At 40.7% G+C, this 21,812-nt stretch overlaps 2 protein-coding genes across 2 annotated transcripts in view; both read left to right on the top strand.

The window, feature by feature from the left end:
* Nucleotides 1-12,948, top strand: part of ARMT1 (acidic residue methyltransferase 1) — a 36,603-nt gene extending 23,655 nt beyond the window's left edge. Inside the window, exons 6-8 of the mRNA XM_082474824.1 lie at nucleotides 1,620-1,637; nucleotides 2,238-2,286; nucleotides 2,945-12,948. Of these exons, the coding sequence (XP_082330950.1) occupies nucleotides 1,620-1,637; nucleotides 2,238-2,263 (44 nt within the window). The 3' untranslated portion in view covers nucleotides 2,264-2,286; nucleotides 2,945-12,948. The remainder of the gene's footprint in view (nucleotides 1-1,619; nucleotides 1,638-2,237; nucleotides 2,287-2,944) is intronic.
* A 37-nt stretch (nucleotides 12,949-12,985) lies between these two features.
* The window catches only part of CCDC170 (coiled-coil domain containing 170), a 96,724-nt gene continuing 87,897 nt past the window's right edge, over nucleotides 12,986-21,812 (top strand). Inside the window, 5 exon segments of the mRNA XM_082475051.1 lie at nucleotides 12,986-13,301; nucleotides 13,303-13,352; nucleotides 13,355-13,378; nucleotides 13,381-13,555; nucleotides 13,557-13,641. Coding sequence (XP_082331177.1) covers nucleotides 13,276-13,301; nucleotides 13,303-13,352; nucleotides 13,355-13,378; nucleotides 13,381-13,555; nucleotides 13,557-13,641 — 360 coding nt within the window. The 5' untranslated portion in view covers nucleotides 12,986-13,275.

The following is a 21,812-nucleotide window of genomic DNA, read 5'->3' as shown; positions in this document are numbered from 1 at the left end:
CTGATCTTGGTCCCGGATGAAATACATCAGCAAGCTGCCAGCCAGTCATCAGGAAAGTGAGAGGTGCAGGTTTAGGGAAACGTGAGTGTAAGGGGCCCTGGGATGGGAGCATCCTTGCCACGTTTGAGGAAGAACAGGGAGATGCGGCTATAGTAGCCGGGAGGGTGGAGCTGAGGCCAAGTCACGGGGGGTCTTAGGGGCCATTGAAAGGCCTTTGGATTTTTATTCAAAGTGTGATGGGTAGCCATCGGAAGGTTTCCAGCAAGAGTGACCTGCTCAGATTCATATTCCTTAAGGGCCATTTCTGCTGCTGGACAGAGAATAGACTCCTTTTTTTTTTTTTTTTTTTTTTAATTTTACTGAAGTGTAGTTGATTTACGATGTTGTGTTAATTTCTGCTGGACAGCAAAGTGACTCAGTTATATATTCTTTTTCGTATTCTTTTCCATTATGGTTTATCACAGGATATTGAATATAGTTCCCTGTGATATCCAGTGGGGCCTTATTGTTTATCCATCCTATAAGGAGAGTCCTCTGCTAATCCCAAACTCCCAACCCTTCCCTCCACCTGTGCCCCACTTGGCAACCACAAGTCTGTTCTCTATATCTGTGAGTTTGTTTTTGTTTTGTAGATATGTTGATTTGTGTCGTATTTTAGAATCCATATAGAATTGATAGTACATGGTATTTGTCTTTCTCTGTCTGACTTATTTCACTTAGTATGATAATCTCTAGGTCCATCCGTGTTGCTGCAAATGGCATTATTTCATTCTTTTTAACGGCTGAGTAGTATTCCATTGTATATATGTACCACATCTTCTTTATCCATGGACAGAGAATAGACTCTTAAAAGGAAGTGTGCTGGAGAGTGGGGGGAAACTGAGGCAAAGGAGTCATGTAATGTGGGCCTGAACTAGGCTGATGATAGAGAAAAATGGAAGAAAGATAAATGTAAAGAAATATTTTAGAGGAAAATAGAGTTTATCGTCTTAAGAGTATACATAGGTTGAAAATTTAAATAATTTCCAAAAATGCAGATAATGCATGGTAGATGATAAGGCCATTGTAAGTTCTGGAAACTAAGGACGCTTGGTGCGACTGTACCTAATATTTGCGACTGAATCGATGTAAATTGTGGCTTTCGAACTGTGCTCCTAAGAGCCTCTGGGGTTTTGTTAAGGCTGGAGCTGCATTTTCAACTCCCAGTTCAACCAGAGCAGTGCCAAGATGATCTGTTTTATATATTTGCTTCCCTGAAAAATCTCACTGGAATGAGGTACGACACAGGAAAAAGAAAAGGAGCGGGGTTACTGTGTAAGAAATCATACACCCCAAAGTCTTATTCAGTGAATGAAGAGTCTTAGTCTTCTCCACAGACAGAAGCTATTCTGGTCCCACAGCACTGCTGGGGGCATGGGGCGGGGAGGGGGGAGGGAGCAAGAGGGCACAGCTAGTTGTATTACAGATCTGACCCAGTTAAAAAAAAATTTCCCCCTCAAATAATTGTATCCCTCCATGTTTTCTTCTAACCGTATTTACACTTAGAGTTTTGATTTTACTTGCCATCCAAATGTTTTATTTTTTTACTTTTAAAAATGAAATGTTTTCTTTTTTTTCAGATACGATACATTATATAGGTAAGGTTATGTCAGCAGTTATAACAGATAAGCACCCAAAGCTCAGTGGCTTAACAAATGGGAAGTCCAATCAGCCAGGATGCGTGTAGGGGAGGTGAGGGGGTTGTCTGCTCTACGCAGACATTCCGGGACCCAGGCTGATGGAGGTTCGACCACATTCAATATGTGGCTTCGGATGCCATCCTGGAATCAGGATCTAGCCAGATCGCAGGGGAAGAGAGAGCGTACAGTATCACACGGGAAGTTTTTACAGGCCCAACCTGAGAGTGATGTACTTTACTTCCGCCCACGTACCAAAGGCCAGAAATTCAAGGTCACACCTAACCATGTTTAGTGGACAGCTAACCTGTCCCTGACACATACATGATTGAGATATAATAATTGGAAAACATAAACCTGGGCCCTGGATATATGTTCTCACCTCGGGGCAAGTCAGGCTGAATTTATGTCTGAGTGTTTGTGACTATGTGTGAATACTGAGATGTGTAAGAACTGATTCAGAGAGTTTTGTTCACAGGTATGTTATAGAATGGCTGCCTCTGAAGCATGGTGTGCTAAGGAATGAGGATAATTCTGACTTTTCCTCATTTTATCTTTCAGAGTTCTGGGAAGATTCACCTCCCTAGTGAAGTCTTTCACCTACCATCAGGTACATTTATAACTCCAGCCATGATGACTTACCATGTTTGCAATATTGCTTGGTGACTAATTGTTTTGTGATTGTGTCTTATGGTTTTTCTCTTTTCTGCATCTTATCATTCCTCGTTAACCAGAAAGTCCTCGAGGTTAGACTTAAATACCTTTTACTCTTTTGAACTCACTGTACACTCTGATCACCGTTCTGTATCGAGAGCAGGTATTAAGTAATTGCGGCTGATTTAGCACATGAATTAAAGGCAGTTTACACTCATAGATCAGTATTTTGGAACCACCTCAAGAGACGTCTGTCCCTGAAAAGGCCGAGGCATTCGTTTCTTTAAAAAATGATTAGCCAAAGGCTCAGCTTCCTGTAACTTGCTTCCTTCTCTTTCTTCTTCATTAGAGGTTTTATAAACCAAGGAAATTTGTGACTCATAATGCAAGCTTATAAAGAGGGTATTTTAATTGAGGTCAAATCTGTGAATCAGCAGAAGATTAAAATCTCTTTCCAAAAATTAGACTAATTTATTTTTATGATGTTGTTGAGAGGAGTAAATGAGGATGACTTTATATGTATGTATAAGTTTGGCTAAGTCGAATTGGTAATAAAATCTAGCCTGGTCCGAGTCAGAAAAATCATCGAAATGTTTTTGAATACTTTTGCACAGACCTCAACAGGAAGTTAGAATCGATACTGAAGACCCAGAGCACATGAGGAACAGTCTTCCCTCTCAACTTTTGTAAACTTTTTATTAACAAGAATTATTTGTTGCTTTTTGAAGGAAAGTTGGCATCATTTTAAAAGAAACCCAAAGCATGTCTAAAATGGGGTCAGGAAAATCCCACACTCCCCCACCCAAAGCCATAAGATTTTCCAAAATAATAAAAGACATTTTAAAGATCCAGAAGAAGCTGGGGTTTTGCTTAATTTAGAAACCACATTTGCTTTTGAAAGTTGTTTTTTTTTAATGGAACATTTGTTTGGCAAGTTATCATATTTTTCGGTGGAATGTGACATTGGTCCTTCGAGAACTTCCACTTGTGGGAGCAAAAAGAACCCGAAGAACTGCATTCCTGTTTTCATCGCTGTCTTGGAGTGACCCTGTCTAGACAGAACTGTGACATGAGGGTCCTGTTGTCTTCAGCACCCGACACGTCCTGTGTGTGGATGACCATCCTGAGGGAAGGCCAGGTCCCTGGGGTGGACTTGGTGGCCATAGGCTTGTAGGCTGTGAGGGTGGGATGTTGCTCTTTAAAAACTTGAAATCCTATGTATTAATTTAGATGAGAAAGTTATCAAACAGGCATGACATTAACAGTTGAGGTTCAGTATCTTTCCCCTGAGCTTCCACTGGACAATAGCCTCTCCTGTGGTTACCATTTTCTTTATTACATCTTAATATATTCCCTTAAGTTACAGTTCTGTCTTGGCTGGGGAAACAGTGTCTTTATAAAGGGTTCTGCATATCTCTGCTTCGGTTTAATCAAATGAGGCCAACTGATTTCTTTTTTTAAATTGAAGCATAGTTGATGTACAGTAATATTGTGTAAGTTATAGGTGTACAATATAGTGATTCACAATTTTTAAAGGTTAAACTCCACCTATAGTTATTATAAAATATTGGCTATATTCCCCATGTTGTACAATATATCCTTGTAGCTTATTTTACACATTGTAGTTTGTACCTCTTACTCCCCTACCCCTATATTGACCCTGCCCTTTTCCCTCTCCCCACTGGTTACCACTGGTTTGTTCTTTATATCTGTGTCTGTTTCTCTTTTCTTACATCCACTAGTCTGTTGTACTTTTTGGATTCCGCATATAAGTGATATCATACAGTATTTGTCTTTCTCTGACTTATTTCACTTAGCATAATGCCCTCCAAGTTCATCCATGTTGCTGCAAATGGCAAAATTTCACTTTTAATATGGCTGAGTAGTATTCCTTTGTGTAAATATATATATATATACACACATATATGTATGTGTGTATATATACACACATACATATAAAGCATATATATATATATATATATACACATGTAAAGTTTATATATATATAACATCTTTATCTATTCATCTGTTGGTGGACACTTTGATTGCTTCCATACCAGGCCAATTGATTTCTTCTTTTTTTTTTTTTGGTTGTGTTGGGTCTTCGTTGCTGCTTGTGGGCTTTCTCTAGTTGTGGTGAGCGGGGGCTACTCTTTGTTGCGGTGCGCGGGCTTCTCATTGCGGTGGCTTCTCTTGCTGTAGAGCACGGGCTCTAGGTGCATGGGCTTCAGTAGTTGTGGCTCACGGGCTCAGTAGTTGTGGCTCGTGGGCTCTAGAGCACAGGCTCAGTAGTTGTGGCGCATGGGCTTAGTTGCTCCGTGGCACGTGGGGTCTTCCCGGACCAGAGCTTGAACCCGTGTCCCCTGCATTGGCAGGTGGATTCTTAACCACTGCGCCACCAGGGAAGTCCCAAGGGCAATTGATTTCTAAGTTCTTGGAGATGAGGTGCCTCTGTTGCTTCTACCTACAGCCTCTTCCTAAGATCCTTATTTTCCAAAAGTAATGAAAATACTTTAAGAATTTATTCTTATATACTGAGTAGTTAAAAAAAACTTTTTGTAAGCCTCTGATAGTCCAAAGTTCTGAGTAATTTAGAATAATAGTAAACCCTTTGCTTTTCTAGTGCTTTTTTGCAGTGTCTTGTGGGGGAATTTTCTACTCTGTTTTAAAATAATAATGCGAATAGCTAACATTTACTTTGTACTTTGTCCCAGGGTCTGTATTAGGCACTTTACATGCATTAACTCCTGTAATCCTCGCAACAACCCCATGGGTTAAATACTGTTATTACCTCTATGGTACAGATGAGGAAATAGGCCCAAGGAGGTAGAGAAATTTGCCCAAGATCACAAGGCTAGGAAGTGGCAGAGCCAGAATTTCATCCCAGGCAGATTGGCTCCAGGGTCTGTCCATTTAACCACTGTTGGAAGGCCTCCAAGGCCAGAGATAAATTCAAGGACTTCTGGTATTTTTTAAAAAAGGACAAGACCTCTTATGCAAGTTTATATTCTACTGGCGCTTTTTTTTTTTCCATATATATGAAAAGAACTAGATCTCATTTATAGTCTGATTTCAATTAAGGGTATATCTACTGATTGCCAACTTCGTTAAAGCAGGGGAAGTGCTTGACCCTACAGTTTCACTGGGTAGTCAGTCTGCTACTTCCACCTACCAAGGAGGGCTGGCTTTCATCTGGGAAAAATCTGCCAACCTTATGCACCAGTTCTAATTTTTCAGTAATACATCTACTGAAGTGATACAGCAGTGATATTCTTTCAACATCGTAAACCTCTCTTTTAAAGATTATATTGCTACATAACAACCAAAAATATTTTTGTAAACACTACTGCTTCTTTTTTTATTCAAAGAATTTCCTAATCTCTTTGATGCTTCCATGCACAATGAATTTCAATTCCTGCATTATTTTGCTGATAACACTCGTTTTTAAAATCATACCAAATGAACACAGAGCAAAGGCACTTAAAAGTTATTATTTTGAAGTAACATTTGGCCTGCTTTTTAGAATACATGATAAATGCTGCAAATCTTTGAACTCATTTTTATTCTTCGCTTCATTTTTTCATCCCTAAAGGGTTTAAAATATAGGTAGACTAAAAAATACTATGAGACAGAAAAAGAATAACAAGGATTCACAGATTTTTTTCATTTTGTAATGTGTGATAAATTTCCAAAACTTTCTACCTATAGAGTATTTTGGAAAATCTATTTTTACTTCAGGTGGATAATTTTTTAACAAGAATATAGAATTAAAAAATTCATATTACATGGTCACGTAACTGAATTGGCAGGAAGTACATTTGACTTATCCCATTTAATTATTGCTTTTTTTTTTTTTTTTTTTGGCTGTGTCGGGTCTTCGTTGCAGTGAGCAGGCTTCTCATTGTGGTGGCTTCTCTTGTTGTGGAGCATGGGCTCTAGGCACGCGGGCTTCAGTAGTTGTGGCGTGTGGGCTTCAGTAGTTGTGGCACGCGGGCTCAGTAGTTGTGGCTTGCGGGCTCTAGAGCACAGGCTCAGTAGTTGTGGTGCACGGGCTTAGTTGCTCCAAGGCATGTGGGATCTTACCAGACCAGGGCTCGAACTCGTGTCCCCTTCATTGGCAGGCAGATTCTTAACCACTGCACCACCAGGACGTCCCATAATTTTTGCATTATTAAATATGAATTATTTAATGGCAGTTGTCATAATGAAAACACTCGTAGATTTAAATTGGAAACTCCAAGATACCATTCTAAACAAAAAACAAACAGCAGATGATACAAACTGCATTGTGAGTGTCAAATTTAATCAGCAATTAATTCCAGTGGAATACAGTAGATTCTTGTTACTCACAGTAGTTATATTCTATAAAGTCGCTTTAAACACTGAACTAGCAAATACTGATCCACTGCTTCCAGGGGAAATACAGGCTTAGGTTCCTGTGAGCCTTTGGTCACAGCGTCTTCATTAACTGATCAATACATGACCTTGTCTTATGTGTGTTTCTCTTTAGAGACACTTTAATATATATTGTTGATTCATTAATGCTGAACTCATGACCAACAGCCATGAGTAACTCTGTAACTCATGAGTAACTCTGTAACTCATGCCTAAATGAAGCTTATCTAACACACTGTTTTCTCTGTGAGGCACATCACAGCCTTATTGGCTTAAGAACACTAGACAGCACTTCATCACTATGCCTAGGGGCCATTTAAAATAGCAAAATCACACAAACACACAAAAGCAAAAAAATGCAAAACATACAAACAAAAAAAGTGGAACTAAATGGACCACAAAAAGGACACTTGTTTACACTCTGAGAGCTGAAACAAGAAGGCAGAGCGTCGCTTTGTTTGATCTCGGCTGGGAACATGCATGTCGGTTGACTCAAATTTCTCACCAGTCTGTGCACGTCAGTGAATGACCGAGAAAGCTCCGGGAGTATTGATTTTGGGGTTGTGAATAAATTTCGGTAAGTAGGTAAATTCGCAAATATTGAATCCACAAATAGCAAGGATTGACTGTATTTGTAAAACTTAAAGATATACACTGATCAGTGTGTCAGAAAACCAGTTTCTTATTTAGAAACCCAAGTTGTTTTAGTTATTATTCACTTATCAAAGTTAGTCCTCCTTCATAGATCAAAGCAGCTGGTACATATCTAACCTTTTAGAAAAGACATTTTATTTCAGTTGAAAAAAATGTCATATTAAATGTACAAACTGCCCATATTCAAAATTTACAAAAGTGTAATAAAAATACAAAGAAATTTCAAAATAGCAAAAATGTCTCTGCTTTGAACAGTGTCCCTTAAAATGTGGTGCCCTTGTGCAGTGCACAACCTGACCAACCATATATGGCAGCCTGGATTGTAGCTAGGTTGCATAGGGGAAACACAGTAGGCAGAGTGGATGGGTTCAACTTTTGAGAAATGCTGTTAGATGACATCAGTTATAAAGAGTAGAGAACTTGGAGGCAGAGAGATCTCACTTGAAATACCTGTACTGCCATTTATGTCATGTGCATGTGAGCAAATTCCCTCTCTGAACTTTAGTTTTTATATCTGTAATAAGAGGATAATAATACCTACTTCAGAGGAGTTGATTTGAGGAGGAAAAATAAAACACCTATGAAAATTATAAAAAAAAAGGCATATGATGTTAAGACTCTCCCTCTTTTCCTATAAGCAGTGGGGTTTCCTTGAAGTTTTAGAACAGGGGAATCATCTGATCAGATTGGGGTTTTTAAAAAATAGTTCTTGTGTTGGTTTGAAAATGGATTAGAAGCAGACTGGTATAAAGTCCCAGATTAAAAAAAAAATAACAGAAAAAGCCCTAAAAAACTGCTTAAAACCTAGTCTAAGGCAATCAATCGATAGCAAGAATGGAGAAAGGAGAAACAGACTGAAGAGTTATTTCAGAGACTGAATTGTGCAGTTGAAGATGTTATCCTTTCTGGAACCCTGTTCCTTAGCTGGGATCCCCCCTTCCCCCAACAGCTGCTGTGAGTGTCGGCTGTAAAAGGCTGTCCCTTTCGCTGGAGACTTGTGCTCCTGCCAATGGCTGACTGACAGGAGACCGGGATGGGGCAGGGGGAGGGGGGTTGCAGGTACAAAGGGCCAGCCCCCTGGAACCAAAGTGGGAAGTTAGTTTCCAGGCTTGCCCCACATGCTTGAGTAGCTCGTTCTCCTGCCCTATGCTGTTTTCCTCACCTCCTTCTCCTAGGAGCACTCCTCAGTAAACTACTTCCTTACGAATCCTGACCACTGCCTCTTCCTGGGGAACTAACTCCAAAGGGGAAAGACTTATCTAAAAGACCCATAGCTGCAAGGGAATGTGGAGGAGAGAGCAGTCAAAGAAGGCCCTTAGGGCTTTTGCTTCATCCCAGACTTGCCATAATCCTCCTGACTGGTTGACACTTTTCCTGTAAAGAGACACATGATGAAGTAGTTCTTCTGACAGTCTGCGGAAAGTTCACTGTCCCCTTGGGATAGAAAAATATTAACACTGATTGCATGATTAATCCTTCCAAATTTTTCCTAAAATATTGAACTATTTTAAACCTGCAACTTTACAACTGAAGAATTGCTTCAGTAAGGCCATGGAGGATGGCGTTATGTACAACGAATCTCTTTGATTACTTGAGGAAATATAGATTGCAATTGAATGAAAATATGTTGAATTTAAAGTGAGATAAAAATCATGTGAGTTTCGAAAGTATATATTTATCATGGATGTTTTTCAGAACCTTCTACTTATGCAGCTAAAATATTTTAAAAAGCACTTTAAGTTTTTGATAAGGATTTTACTTTTTTTATTAAAAAGAGCAGTCTGTGATTGACTTTAATGCTGAAACCAAAGGTCCTTGAATTGGTTATTTTTTATAAAGTGAGCTCTCAGTGGTTTCTAAGCTTAGCTTATCATAAAGTTATAAAATGGATCACATTTATTTTAGGTATAAAATATGTTGGAAACAGTTATATGTATTGGGAAAAGAAAACGGACTTTAAAAATAAATGATATGAAAATTTATGAAGATCTTTGGAAGTGACAGTGATAGATTGTTTTACAACTAGCTGTGTTGTCCTACTAGAAGAAATAAGGGATGGGGATTTGTTTTAGGATGAATTGGTAAAACAATAATCATTGCTAAAGAAGGACTAATTATTAGAGAGATCAAATAGAAATCAGCAAAGCAACTGAAACAAGTCTAAGAAAGGGCTGAGAATGGTTATAAAGTCCTTTAAATGCAGTCACTTAAAGGATAGAAGTAGGTTTTGGTGATCTGTCTTTTACCAACGAATCTTGTGTTGGATGACTAAAGTAGTTTGCAGCGTTTGGCAACATTTCATTCAGGTTAGGAAAATATTTAAATCAAACATTCTTTGAAAACAATCTTTAGACAAATAAAATGTTATAGGAGTGCTTTCCAGACAGGTTTCTAAATACATTGAAAACCCCCAAAGTTTCCTATTACAGATTTTTCCCATGAGAAACTTGTATATTTGCAAGACAAACAAGCAAACAAACAAAAGGAAGAAACGGGAGAAATAAACTTACAAAACCACAAGAAAGCTCCAGAATAAAAGCCCAAGTGCCAGAGAGATGTAGATCTTCATCGCTTCCCAGAGCTACTGATGAGGCATTTTTTATCTTGTCTCAGATATCATGTTTATTGAATGTATATCTCAGCGTGCCAGCTTTATAAACATATTTCAGGATAAAATTTAACATTATAGCAGAATGAGCCAGAAATTCTGGTTTAAGCTGGGTGTGCCCAGGGCTTGCCGTTCCCAAACTACAAAATATTTGTTTGCCTTCTCCTATCATCACCTCAGATTAAATTTGTCCCAAACTGAACTCTCTCTCCTTTTCCCTCCTCTGTTTTATGTCCTCACTGCTTTTCAGGCCTCACTATGCTTTCAGCCTGGCTGGTAAACTCAGACTCCAGTGGATTCCACCTCCGAATCTTCCCCCTCCTCACCGTTACCACTCCCAGCCGGCCAGTCTCCCCTCTCACCTGGCTCCTCCTGCAGGCCTCCTTGCCTTCCCTCTCTCTCCTCCGCTGTATCCCACCTACTCTTGCCCTGTTATCTTCCTTTGGTTGCAGCCTTCGTATTGTTGCTATTTAAAAACTTGGCCTAAATTACTATATATAAAATAGATAAGCACCAAGTTCCTACTGTAGAGCACAGGGAACTATACCTTATAATAAACTGTAATGGAAAAGAATCTGAAAAAGAATATACACATATAACCGAATCACTTCGCTGTACACCTGAAACTAACACAACATTGTTAATCAACTATGGCTAAAAACTTGGCCAGCTGAAGGGTTCCTATACACTAGCCTGGTATCTAATAAGGAACCTCCCTCTTCTATAAAGAAGCAGGTATATGAGGTGGACGAGGTCACGCAGCTGGCAGCTTCCTGACTCTATTGTCATTATAAAGAAAAAATAGACGTCTGTACCGAGATATTACAAATCATAATATATTGCCCACACATGCAGTTTCGTGAGTAATCTGGGCTGGAACGCGCTTTGTGCATTTTTACTAACTATGCCCACCCCCACGGCCTTGCTTAAACTATCATCATACCCAGAGTTCCTCCCACTGCCAGCCTGCGTATTCTATCACCATAGTGCCAGCTAGTCCCAAACTGTAGTCCCTTCCAGGGTCCAGCTCAGACGTACATCCAGACGCAGGGTCCTCCTTTCAGTTCTCAAGGGACACATCATCGGGTGCTACCTTGAAGGATCACTTGGCTCATGTCTTGACATCCCAGAAAGTTTGCAGGCGTCCAGGGAGGGGTCAGGCCAGGTACTTTTTCTTTTCCCACTTACTGCAAAGCTATATTGCTTTCATAGAGAAGAATCTGTTTAACACTGATTTAAAATCTTTTATTGTGTGTATTTGTTTTTTTCCAGCTTTATAGAGGTATAACTGACAAAACTGTAAGACATTAAAAGTGTGCATAGTGGTGACTTGATATAAGTTATATTTTGAAAGGATTCCTCCCATCTCTTTAATTAACACATTCATCACCAACACCGATTTTTAAAGACTGTGTAAATTCATATCTTCTGGTGTCATGAAGAATAGTTACAAGCTTGACCACAGTGACCAGAATTAGACTTTATGAAACTGAATTCTGCAACAATTGGACGTGGAGTTAATGGAGAAGGGACTTTTTCAGACAGTTTCTCTTCCAGGTGCCTTGAGGTTTCAATCAGCTTTTGTGTTTCCTCGGGCAGTGTCGTTTCATTGAAAATTTGACAAGTGGGACTTCCCTGGTGTCTCAGTGGTTAAGAATTCGCCTGCCAATGTAGGGGACATGGGTTCAACCCCTGGTCCGGGAGGATCCCACATGCCGCGGAGCAACTAAGCTTGTGTGCCACAACTACTGAGCCTGCGCTCTAGAGCCCAAGAGCCACAACTACTGAGCCCATGTGCTACAACTACTGAAACCCGCGCGCCTAGAGCCCGTGCTCCGCAGCAAGAGAAGCCGCCGCAATGAGAAGCCCGCGCACGGCAACAAAGAGTAGCCCCTGCTCACCGCAACTAGAGAAAGACCGCACGCAGCAACGAAGACCCAGTGCAGCCAAAAATAAATAAAATTAAAAAAAAAAATTTGACAAGTGTGTAGTGATTCTACTGCAAGGAAAAACTGCAAGTTGAAAGCATGTTTACTACAAACTATACTATTAATAGGAGATGTCTGAAAGCTTTCATTTGCATTAAGGACTTTTTTTTTTTTAAATGTTGCTTCAAGTGAAAGCATGGAGGTGATTCTGGACTGGATACGTGGCAATGTTACTGTAAAATCAAAAGCCATCAGGACTTCCCTGGTGGCGCAGTGGTTAAGACTCCGCGCTCCCAGTGCAGGGGGCCTGGGTTCCATCACTGGTCAAGGAACAAGATCCCACATGCGTGCCGCAACTGAGTTGGCATGCCACAACTAACGAGCCTGCCTGCCGCAACTAAGACCCGGCGCAAACAAATAAACAAATAAAATAAATATATAAAAAAGATCAAAAGCCATCCTCAAGGCCAAGAAGTCCTCAGAGTAGGATGGTTGGATGGAATCTAAGAAAAGCTGCCACATCTGTGATTTCATTTAATTTTAGAACAGGACACAGGGAGGTCCATCAGGGGCCTTGAAGTGAGGTGAATGTGGGTTCCAGTTTGAGGTTCTGCTACAAATAGTGGGACCTTAGGCACGTTACTCACCTTCTCTGGGCTTTTAGTCTTATGGTCTGGGGTCTGATCATCGTTCTGCCACTGACCAGCTGTATACTCTTGGACAATTTATTTCATTTCCCTGTGATTGCTTCCTCACCTTAAAAATGGATTATTCTTATATCCACTTCATAATCTTGTTTTAAGTAATGAAATCTTAGTTGGAAAGCACTTAGAACAGCTCTTGAAAGAACACATGTAAGTGTTTTATAACTAGAAGCTATGGCTGTTCTAACACTAGTATTACTAATATTTATATTTCCCTGCAGGGTTGTTGAGAAGGTTGAATGAGAGAACGCTACATGATTTGCGGATCCCAGTACAAAAGGCAAATGTAGGACCCTTTGTTCAAAAATCACTAAGAATTTCAAGAGTGGGACAGCGGGGAGTTAAACCAAGTGTGAGTCCCTTCTGAGCGCAGGGCCTGTGCCTGTGCCACTGCACGGATTGCACACCCAGCAAGCGGCCGGGCGCTGGAAGACGCAGAAACCTTGGCACACAGTGGGCGCTAAATAAATGCTCACTCACCTTCGTGACAGCGCACGCCGCCAGTCCTGTCAACACTGACACCTCGCTATCACTTGTCCCTGACTTGAGGACAAGACCCGGAACTGCGCTCGCGATGGAGTCCCGCGGTGAAGACCAGCCTCCAGCCCCGCTGTCCCCAGTCGCTCCGGCGGGTGTCTGAGCCTCGCCCTGGCCGGATGGGGCCGCTCGGCCGCTGCGCCGCGCACCGGCGGGGACACCCTCGGGAGGATCGGGGTCTGTCCGGCGCCCCCGGGCGCGTCTCGGAGGCCCGGACGGCTCGCTGCCAGGCCGGGATCCCGGGTCGCGCGGGCGCAGCGTGCGTCCGGGCCTCGCCGCCGTGTTTACGGCACGGGCTCCTCGTTGCCCGAGGAGACGCACCGCGCGCACCGCCGGCTCCCGCCGGCTCCCGCGCCCGCCTGGCTCCCCGCCGCCCGCGGGTCTGAGCGCGCAGCGGGGCCCCGGCCGCCAGGAGCTGCTCGGGCCGCCGGCGCCCGCAGCCCACCCGCCGCGCCGCCTTCGGCGTCACGTCGCCAGCTCCCGAGGTACCGTCGCAGCCTGCGGCCGCGCGCGCGGGTGGCACCGGTGGCTCGTCTCCACCCGGGAGGGCGCCGGGGATACTCGGCCCCGGCTGCGCGGCCCGGGCTGTGCTGGGCGCTCCTCGCCGGCAAACTTGCCTCTCGATGGCGTGGGGAGATCGTAGTCGGAGCGGGGCCGGGATTGCCAGCGGCCGGTTAATTTTAAGAAGTTAGGGGCAAGTCGTAAGTTTGTGAAATGCTGTTGAATTTTGAGGTTGTACGAGTTTGCTTCTCTTGGCCATTTAAACGGGTTAAGTTCTAAAAACGGTGTCTGGCTCCTGTAGACCCTCCCCGCCCCCGGAGCAAAGCATTCTTGCATTTAACTTAGACTACTTAGCTACTAAGACGTGATTCAGAGCAGTTTCTTCAAAATCTGAGGTGGTAGGATTAATGCCAGTCTTGGGCAAAGTCGCTGGCCTCCTCGTTGCCAATCACTCCAGAAACAGTAATTCGGTTGTCGTTGGCTCCATTTACTCATTTACTCCCAGGAAGTACTTAGGCACTGGGGACTTTCAGGCTCAGCCTGGGTTAAGTGTCCCCTTCTGGACCTGGCACCAGGGTCCCACCAGGCATAGAGTGTGTCAGGGGTGCTTGCCAGAGACACGGGGGAACTGTGTTCAGCGGAACTGCTAGCCCCAGAGATGTCCTCAGCCCAGCCGTACTGACCACAAAAATCCCTGGGGCACACTCTTCAACTCAAAACATGGGGTGCATTCTCCAACATGCTGTAGGAGTTGTAATATTCAGCAGCTTTGATTGTTGCCTTACATCTGACCCAATAGTGCCTTAATTACATTTAGATTTTTCTGATTCCTGGTATATTTTTGGAAAACTAGTACCGTCTTGTACAAATAAAATTAAATTTTCTTCCACTGGACATTTGCATATTTTATCCCAATTTGGTATCCTCTGTGAATTAAGAATATTAGCCCATGCATGAGTATGTAGAATTTTTATATTATTTATATTTGTTTGGGGAACAAATTGAAAGTAAATTACAAACTTCATGGCCCTTCATCCCTAAATACTCGTGTGTATCTCCTAAGAACAAGGGCATTCTCTAACCAAAATACAATGATCAAATTCAGGGTGTTTAGCATTGTTGTAATAGTGTTTTCTAATGTACACTATCTGCTAAAATTTTGCCAGTTGTCCTAATAATGCCATTTACTGCAATTTTTTTTTTTTTTCATTTCAGGATCACACATTATATTTACCTGTGTGTCTTTAGTCTCTGTAAACCTGAAACAGTTCCTCAGCATTTCTTTGTCTTCAATAATACTGATATTTTTACAGACTCTAGGTCATTTGTTCTGCAGAATAGGTTTATCTGATTGTTTTTCATGATAAGATTTTTGGTAGGCATACTGTATAAGTGGTGTGTCTCAGTGTGTCACAGCAAGAGTTGCATGATGTCAGTTTGTCCCACTATTGGTGATATTCCTAACTGGTGGTATGTGCCAGAGTTTTCTACTGTAAAGGTGGAAAAATAAGTAAGTTTTAGTAATAAATAAGTGATCATTTTGAGTAATCTTATTGAGATTTAAAAAAAAATAAGTTTATTTTATTTTTTTGGCTGCATTGGGTCTTCGTTGCTGTGCGCGGGCTTTCTCTAGTTGTGGTGAGCGGGGACTAATCTTCGCTGCTGTGTGCAGGCTTCTCATTGCAGTGGCTTCTCTTGTTGCGGAACACGGGCTCTAGGTGTGCAGGCTTCAGTAGTTGTGGCACGCGGGCTCAGTAGTTGTGGCTCGTGGGCTCTAGAGTGCAGGCTCAGTAGTTGTGGCGCACGGGCTTAGTTGCTTCGCGGCATGTGGAATCTTCCCGGGCCAGGGCTCGAACCCGTGTCCCCTGCACTGGCAGGCGGATTCTTAACCACTGCACCACTAGGGAAACCCCCATGTTGAGATTTTTTAGGATAAATTTTTCTACCTACATAAAGGAAAATATCCACCAAGCCCAAGATTTTAATTGACCTGAAAGACCTAAATTTTATTGAGAATAAAAGTAGAAGCTAAAGGCCAGCATTTATTATCATTGTTTTTTCAGTTTCCAAAATACTTCATCTGAGACAATCTTATAACTCAGATAGGCAAGGCAGAAATTTCCCATTATACAGATTATATAGCTTGCTCAATTAGCAAATAATGGAGCGGGAACTTAAATATCTTTCTTTTGAAAGTTTAGTACTTTTCCTACCACACCATTATGACACTGAAAAACCGATTAAAGTGCGAAGCAGGGATAATATGCAATTGTATGAGGAAGTAGAATACTGCAGGGACTGGAGGTATTAGCTTTGAGTTCAAGCAGTCCTGAGTATACCACTTATCTTTGACACCTTGGGCAAAAAAATTACTTAATGTCTCAGAACTTCAGTTTCTTCATCTGAAACATGGGATCATAATGCTTATGACATAGTGTGGTTTGGGGATTCACAGTTCATATATGTAAAGCTCCCAACAGAGTGACAGAGTAAATGCTTCTTAATATTCGCTCTTCTTATTCTTTTTTCTTTTTTTTTAATTGAAGTAGAGTTGATTTACAATGTTGTATTAGTTTCAGGTGTACAGCAAAGTGATTCAGTTATTTTTATATATATATATATATATATATATATATATATATATATATATATATATATATATAGTGTATAATTTTTCAGATTCTTTTCCATTATGGCTTATTACAGGATATTGAGTAGAGTTCCCTGTGCTCCACAGTAGGTCCTTGTTGTTGTTTATCTATTTTATCCATTAGCTATTATTAGTCTTTATAACTTGTGAGATTCCCTTACGTCAACACCACTGCCACCATCCCTGACACCTCCATCCTTACCTCAGGACCACGTCAGCAGTCAGTTACTGAGGATCTGTGTGAGGGACTGAGGATACAGAAATGAAACTGACACAGTCCCTGGTGTCAATGAAAAATCAAGAGTCTACGAGAGCCCATAACAAGACTGTGTCATTTTGTAGTATCATCACTGCACCAAATCTAATGTTGCATTTTTCTCAAGTTGGATTTACCCCTTATCATCAGCAGAGCTTTACTAGGCTAGGAAAAGTGACAAATACTAAGAGCAATATTGTGTGACTTGAAGTGTCACAGCTCAAGCGTGGAAGACAGAAACATGCTTTGGGGAAATTTACAGATGTCACTTCGAGCAGAACAGTGTAACTTTGCCATGCATCTGAAATAAGGTATGGAAGCTGGAAAATGTCACCAAATTATATCATCAGTGAGCAAAAAGCTCTAGCATTCATTTGGTGAAAAGTGCTTGGATTTGGACTCAGAGGCCACAAACATATGGAGCTACTTTGCTGTGTCAGTGTTTTCATGTATTTGGAAGACCTGAACCAAAGTTATGGCTCCAGTATATACCATTGTTGGGGATTTGAGCAAGTTTCATTCCTCTCTGTAAAACAAGGGTTAATTAGAATTGCTGTCTGATGGGGTTGTTTTGAGAAGCGAGTGTAAATCAACAGCTATAGTTCCTTAAAGTAAAGGACTTAGAGCTGGTCATGTATAATTATGAAGGAAGTAAAGTCACTTTTCCTTTATTTCCCCACCATTTCAAACTTTTAAAAAATTGTGGTAAAATACATATAAAATTTACCATCTTAATATTTAAGTGTACAGTTCAGTGGCCTTAAGTACAGTCACATTATTGTGCAGCTGTCGCCACCATCTATCTCTGAAACTCTTTTCATTTTGGAAAACTGATATTCTGTACCCACTAAGCAATAACTCCCCATTCCCTCGTCACCCCGGCTCCTGGCAACTGCCATTCTATTTTCTGTGTCTGAATTTGACTCCTCTAGTCAGCTCATATAAGTGGAATCATACAGTATTTGTCCTTCTGTGACTGGTTTGCTTCACTTAGCATCATACCCTCAAGGTTCATCCATGTTGCAACACGCGTTAGAATTTCCTCCCTTTTTAAGGCTGAATGGCATTCCATTGTATGTATATACCATGTTTTGTTTATTCATTCATCAGTACAAGGACACTTGGACTGTTTTACTGTTAATAATGCTACTATGATCATGGGTGTACAAATATCTCCTCAAGATCTTGCTTTCAATTCTTTTGGATATAAGAATTGGAATTGCTGGATTATGTGGTAATTCAATTTTTAATTTTTTGAGGAACTGCCATACTGTTTTAGTGGATACACCATTTTACATTCTCATCAGCATTGCACAAATGTTCCAGTTTCTCCACATCCTTGTCCGCACTTGTATTTTCCCTTCCCTTCCTTCCTTCCTCCCTCCCTGCCTCCCTCCCTCCCTCCTCCCTCTCTCTCTCTCTCTCTCTCTTTCCCTCCCTCTCTCTCTCGTAGCCATCCTACTAGGTGTGAGATAGTATCTATTTCCACTTTTTTTTCTTTTTTTTTGGCTGCACCGTGAAGCATGCGGGATCTTAGCTTCCCAACCAGGGATCGAACCCGTGTCCCCTGCAGTGGAAGCGAGGAGTCTTAACCACTGGACTGCCAGGGAAGTCCCTATTTTCCACCTTTTAAAGAACCATTTCCTCTCTCTTCTTTTTTTTTTTTTTAATTAATTAATTAATTAATTTTATTTTATTTTGGCTGTGTTGGGTCTTCGTTTCTGTACGAGGGCTTTCTCTAGTTGCGGCGAGCGGGGGCCACTCTTCATCGTGGTGTGCAGGCCTCTCACTATCGCGGCCTCTCTTGTTGCGGAGCACAGGCTCCAGACGCGCAGGCTCAATAGTTGTGGCTCATGGGCCTAGTTGCTCCGCGGCATGTGGGATCTTCCCAGACCAGGGCTCGAACCCGTGCCCCCTCCATCGGCAGGCAGATTCTCAACCACTGCGCCCCCAGGGAAGCCCCATTTCCTCTCTCTTCTGATTTGCTCTGTTCTTTTTGGTTTTCTCCTTTTAATCCACCTTAAGAAAAGATCTGACTCTAATCACATCTTCATATGAACTTAAGTCAGAAGCCTCCCTATTCTAGATATAAAGAAAAAAAAAAAAAACCCTAAAGCTTCCCAAAAAAGGTAAGAAGGGAGAGAAAAAGAAACAGAAAAAGTTAAGAAAAAAAAAAGATGATGAAAAGAAATACAAATGTACCAGTAATTACAAGAAATATAAATGGACTAAGTGCTCAGTTAACCAACAAAACTGTCACATTGAATTTTTTAAAAATCCAGGTATACGCTATTTATGAAAGACACATATAAACAAAAGTATATGGAAAAGTTGAAAGCAAAGTGTATGAAAAGATTTACCAGACACATAATAAGCGAAAGAAAGCTTATTAGGCATAATAATATTATACAGAATAGTTTTAAGGCAAAAAAGCATTACTAGAGGTAAAGAAAGCCACAATAATAACACAAATTATATCACTATCACATAATAATAAAAATTTTTATTCATCAGGAACTTTAGCAATTCTAAATGTGTATGCATCTAATAAAATGGCCTCAAAATATATAAAACAAAAATTGACAGAAGCAAAAATCTATAAGGAGATATAAACAAATTCACAACTACAGTAGAACACTTTTAACATACCTCTGTTAGTATTTGAGAGATACACCAGACAAAAATTTGGTAAGGGAACTATTTAAAAAGCTAAAAATACAAACTTGGTTAAGTCATTATAAAGAAGAAGAAAAGTATATAAAATATTTGGGATATGGCTGTAAAAGTTAACAGGATGACTTTTTCTCCTTGCCCAAGGGAATAAATACCTTTAGACTATGAAACAATCAATTGGACAAACTCCTAGAAAGTGTACTCTATTGGTAGGGACTGAACTAGATAAGTAACTAAATGTTTTCCCTTGTTTCAAATAAAAAAGAGCTTTATACTATCAAAAATAAATCATAACAGTCTGATCATGAGAAAACATTAGACAAACCCACCTTGAAGGATTTTCTGCAAAATAATTGGCCAGTACTCTTCAAAAGTGTCAAGGTCATGATTGGCAGAGACTAAGGAGACATGACAGCTAGATGCAATGTGGGAGCCTGAGTTGGCTGCTGGACCATAAAAAGGTCATTATTAGAAAACTGGTGAAATTTGAATGAGATCTGTAGTTTAGTTAATAGTATTGCATCAACGTTAATTTCCTTGTTTTAGTGGACTTCAGTTATGTAATTAACATTAGGGGAAGCTGGGTAAAGGGTATACAGAATCTCTCTCTTCTAATTTTGCAACTTTTTTCTGGGTCTAAAATTACTTCAGAATAAAAAGCTAAAAAAAAGGAATGATAACCAGTTAATTCATTTGTATATCCAACTTTATTTTAACTGTAGCACTTAATTTCTCTTGGTATCTAATTATTCTTTGACCACCTGGCTTTAGAATGCAGCATGAGGGAAAGCATTCAAAGAACAGGTAGGAGAAAAGAACTTTTTGAACACCAGAGAGCAAGTTTTTCCTTTCATATTTTGAAAAGGTCGTGTGTATCTTTACTCAATGTTGCCAAATGTAATGGGTAGTGTATTTGAAACAATAGTGAGTGCTTCTTGGTTTGTACTTGAGTTAAGTTGACTCATTACAAAGACTTACTTTTTCTGTGTTCAAGGACAATTAAAAATTTTAATTTAAAAAGGGAGTAACATTTGCTGTGCTAGGAATTATTTATGCTAGGTTATTTACCCAAGGTTTCTTTTTTTCTTTGTTTCGCTTCCAATTTTTTTCCTTTGAAATTGGTGCTTTGGTGACTTTGATCTAAGTCAGAGAAGTTCAAAGCATTGCTGAGGCGGACCAGTAACACTGCACTCTTTCTCTTACTGATACCAGCGCCACTATTGATTATGGCTTCTATCCCTACATGTTTACATAGTGCTTGAATAAAATATTTTAAATATTGCTAATAAAAGGAAATATGTGAATTTTATTTCTGAGTAACTGAAATAACTTCCTTTTTAAGTTGACTGAATTTACCCTTACGCTGTCCCTCCTGAACCTTCCCTGTTAGCTTTGTACAGAAATGTATTTTTCAGCATTTCCAGCTCATCATCATCTAATCTCAACGTCAGTGCAAAGGGGAACAATATTAAGAACTGACTATAATTATCACATTTTCCTAAGTCTTTTCTACTTAAGGGTGAATGAAATGGGTAGAGTGGAGAATCAAAAAGGAAGGTCTTGGTGTTGAAATTGTGTGAATATTTGGAGTAAGCACAAATGAGAACTTGGGAGGAAACCTGAACCAGAAAAGTTCTGCTTGGTGAATCACGCATTGCACGAGTCACCCACGTGGCGAACGTGCTTTGAGTCTTAGGGCACCAAAGATATGGAAATTCTTTCCTTCAACAGTTAAAAAGTGAGGGCCTAGTCTAAAGCAGGCACTGTTTTAGATAAGGTCCCACTACTCATAAAAGTTATATTTTAGTGGGGGAAATAGATAACAAAAGAAAACAAATAGATAAACAAGGTAATTTCAAAGTGTGTTAAATGCTTCGAAAGGCAATGAAGCGGGATAGCCGGATGGAGGTTGACTGGGGTGGGGCTGGGGCTGGGGATGGGGCTGGGGATGGAGTGGGTCCGGAGGGCTCTCCAAGGAGAAGACATCTGTGCGGAGTTGTCGGTGATGATGGGAGGGAGTGTTCTCAGAAATAACAAGGGCAACTACAGGCCCTTAGGGGCAATGTGTTTAAAAAGAGTACAGTTTGTAGCACGTCCCTCAGTTTGGGGATGCCTCACGTTTCCTCATCCTTAGATTCAAGTTAATCACTTTTGGCATTTATGGTGATTCTATACCAGACACGTTGTTTACTTCTCAGTGCTTCATGTCAGGAGCCATATGCCAGTTTATCCCGTTATTGATGTTCTGAAAGAGAAAGGAAGGCCGAGAACTGGATTAAACAGACTAAAGATACCTGACCATACATGCCACACATTTATAGTTGCTCTAAGGAACATTATCGAGATAACTGGTGAATAATACGGTATCATAGTTAATTTCTTGAATCTGACAGCTGTATGCAAAGGAATGTCCTTGTTCTTAGGAGATACATGCTGAAGTATTTAGGGGTTAAAGGCTATGATGTCTGCAGAGTACTCACAGATGATTCGGCTATCATGATTGTAATGTACAGAGAGAAAGGAATAAGTCAAATGTGACAAAATGTTCTCACAGCTGATGAATCTAAGCGAAGCAT

The sequence above is a fragment of the Balaenoptera physalus genome (assembly GCF_965194825.1).
Source record: "Balaenoptera physalus genome assembly, chromosome: 9".
Lineage (NCBI taxonomy): Eukaryota > Metazoa > Chordata > Mammalia > Artiodactyla > Balaenopteridae > Balaenoptera > Balaenoptera physalus.
The sequence above is the reverse complement of the archived record's forward strand: the minus strand, read 5'-3'. Positions and strand labels throughout refer to the sequence as shown.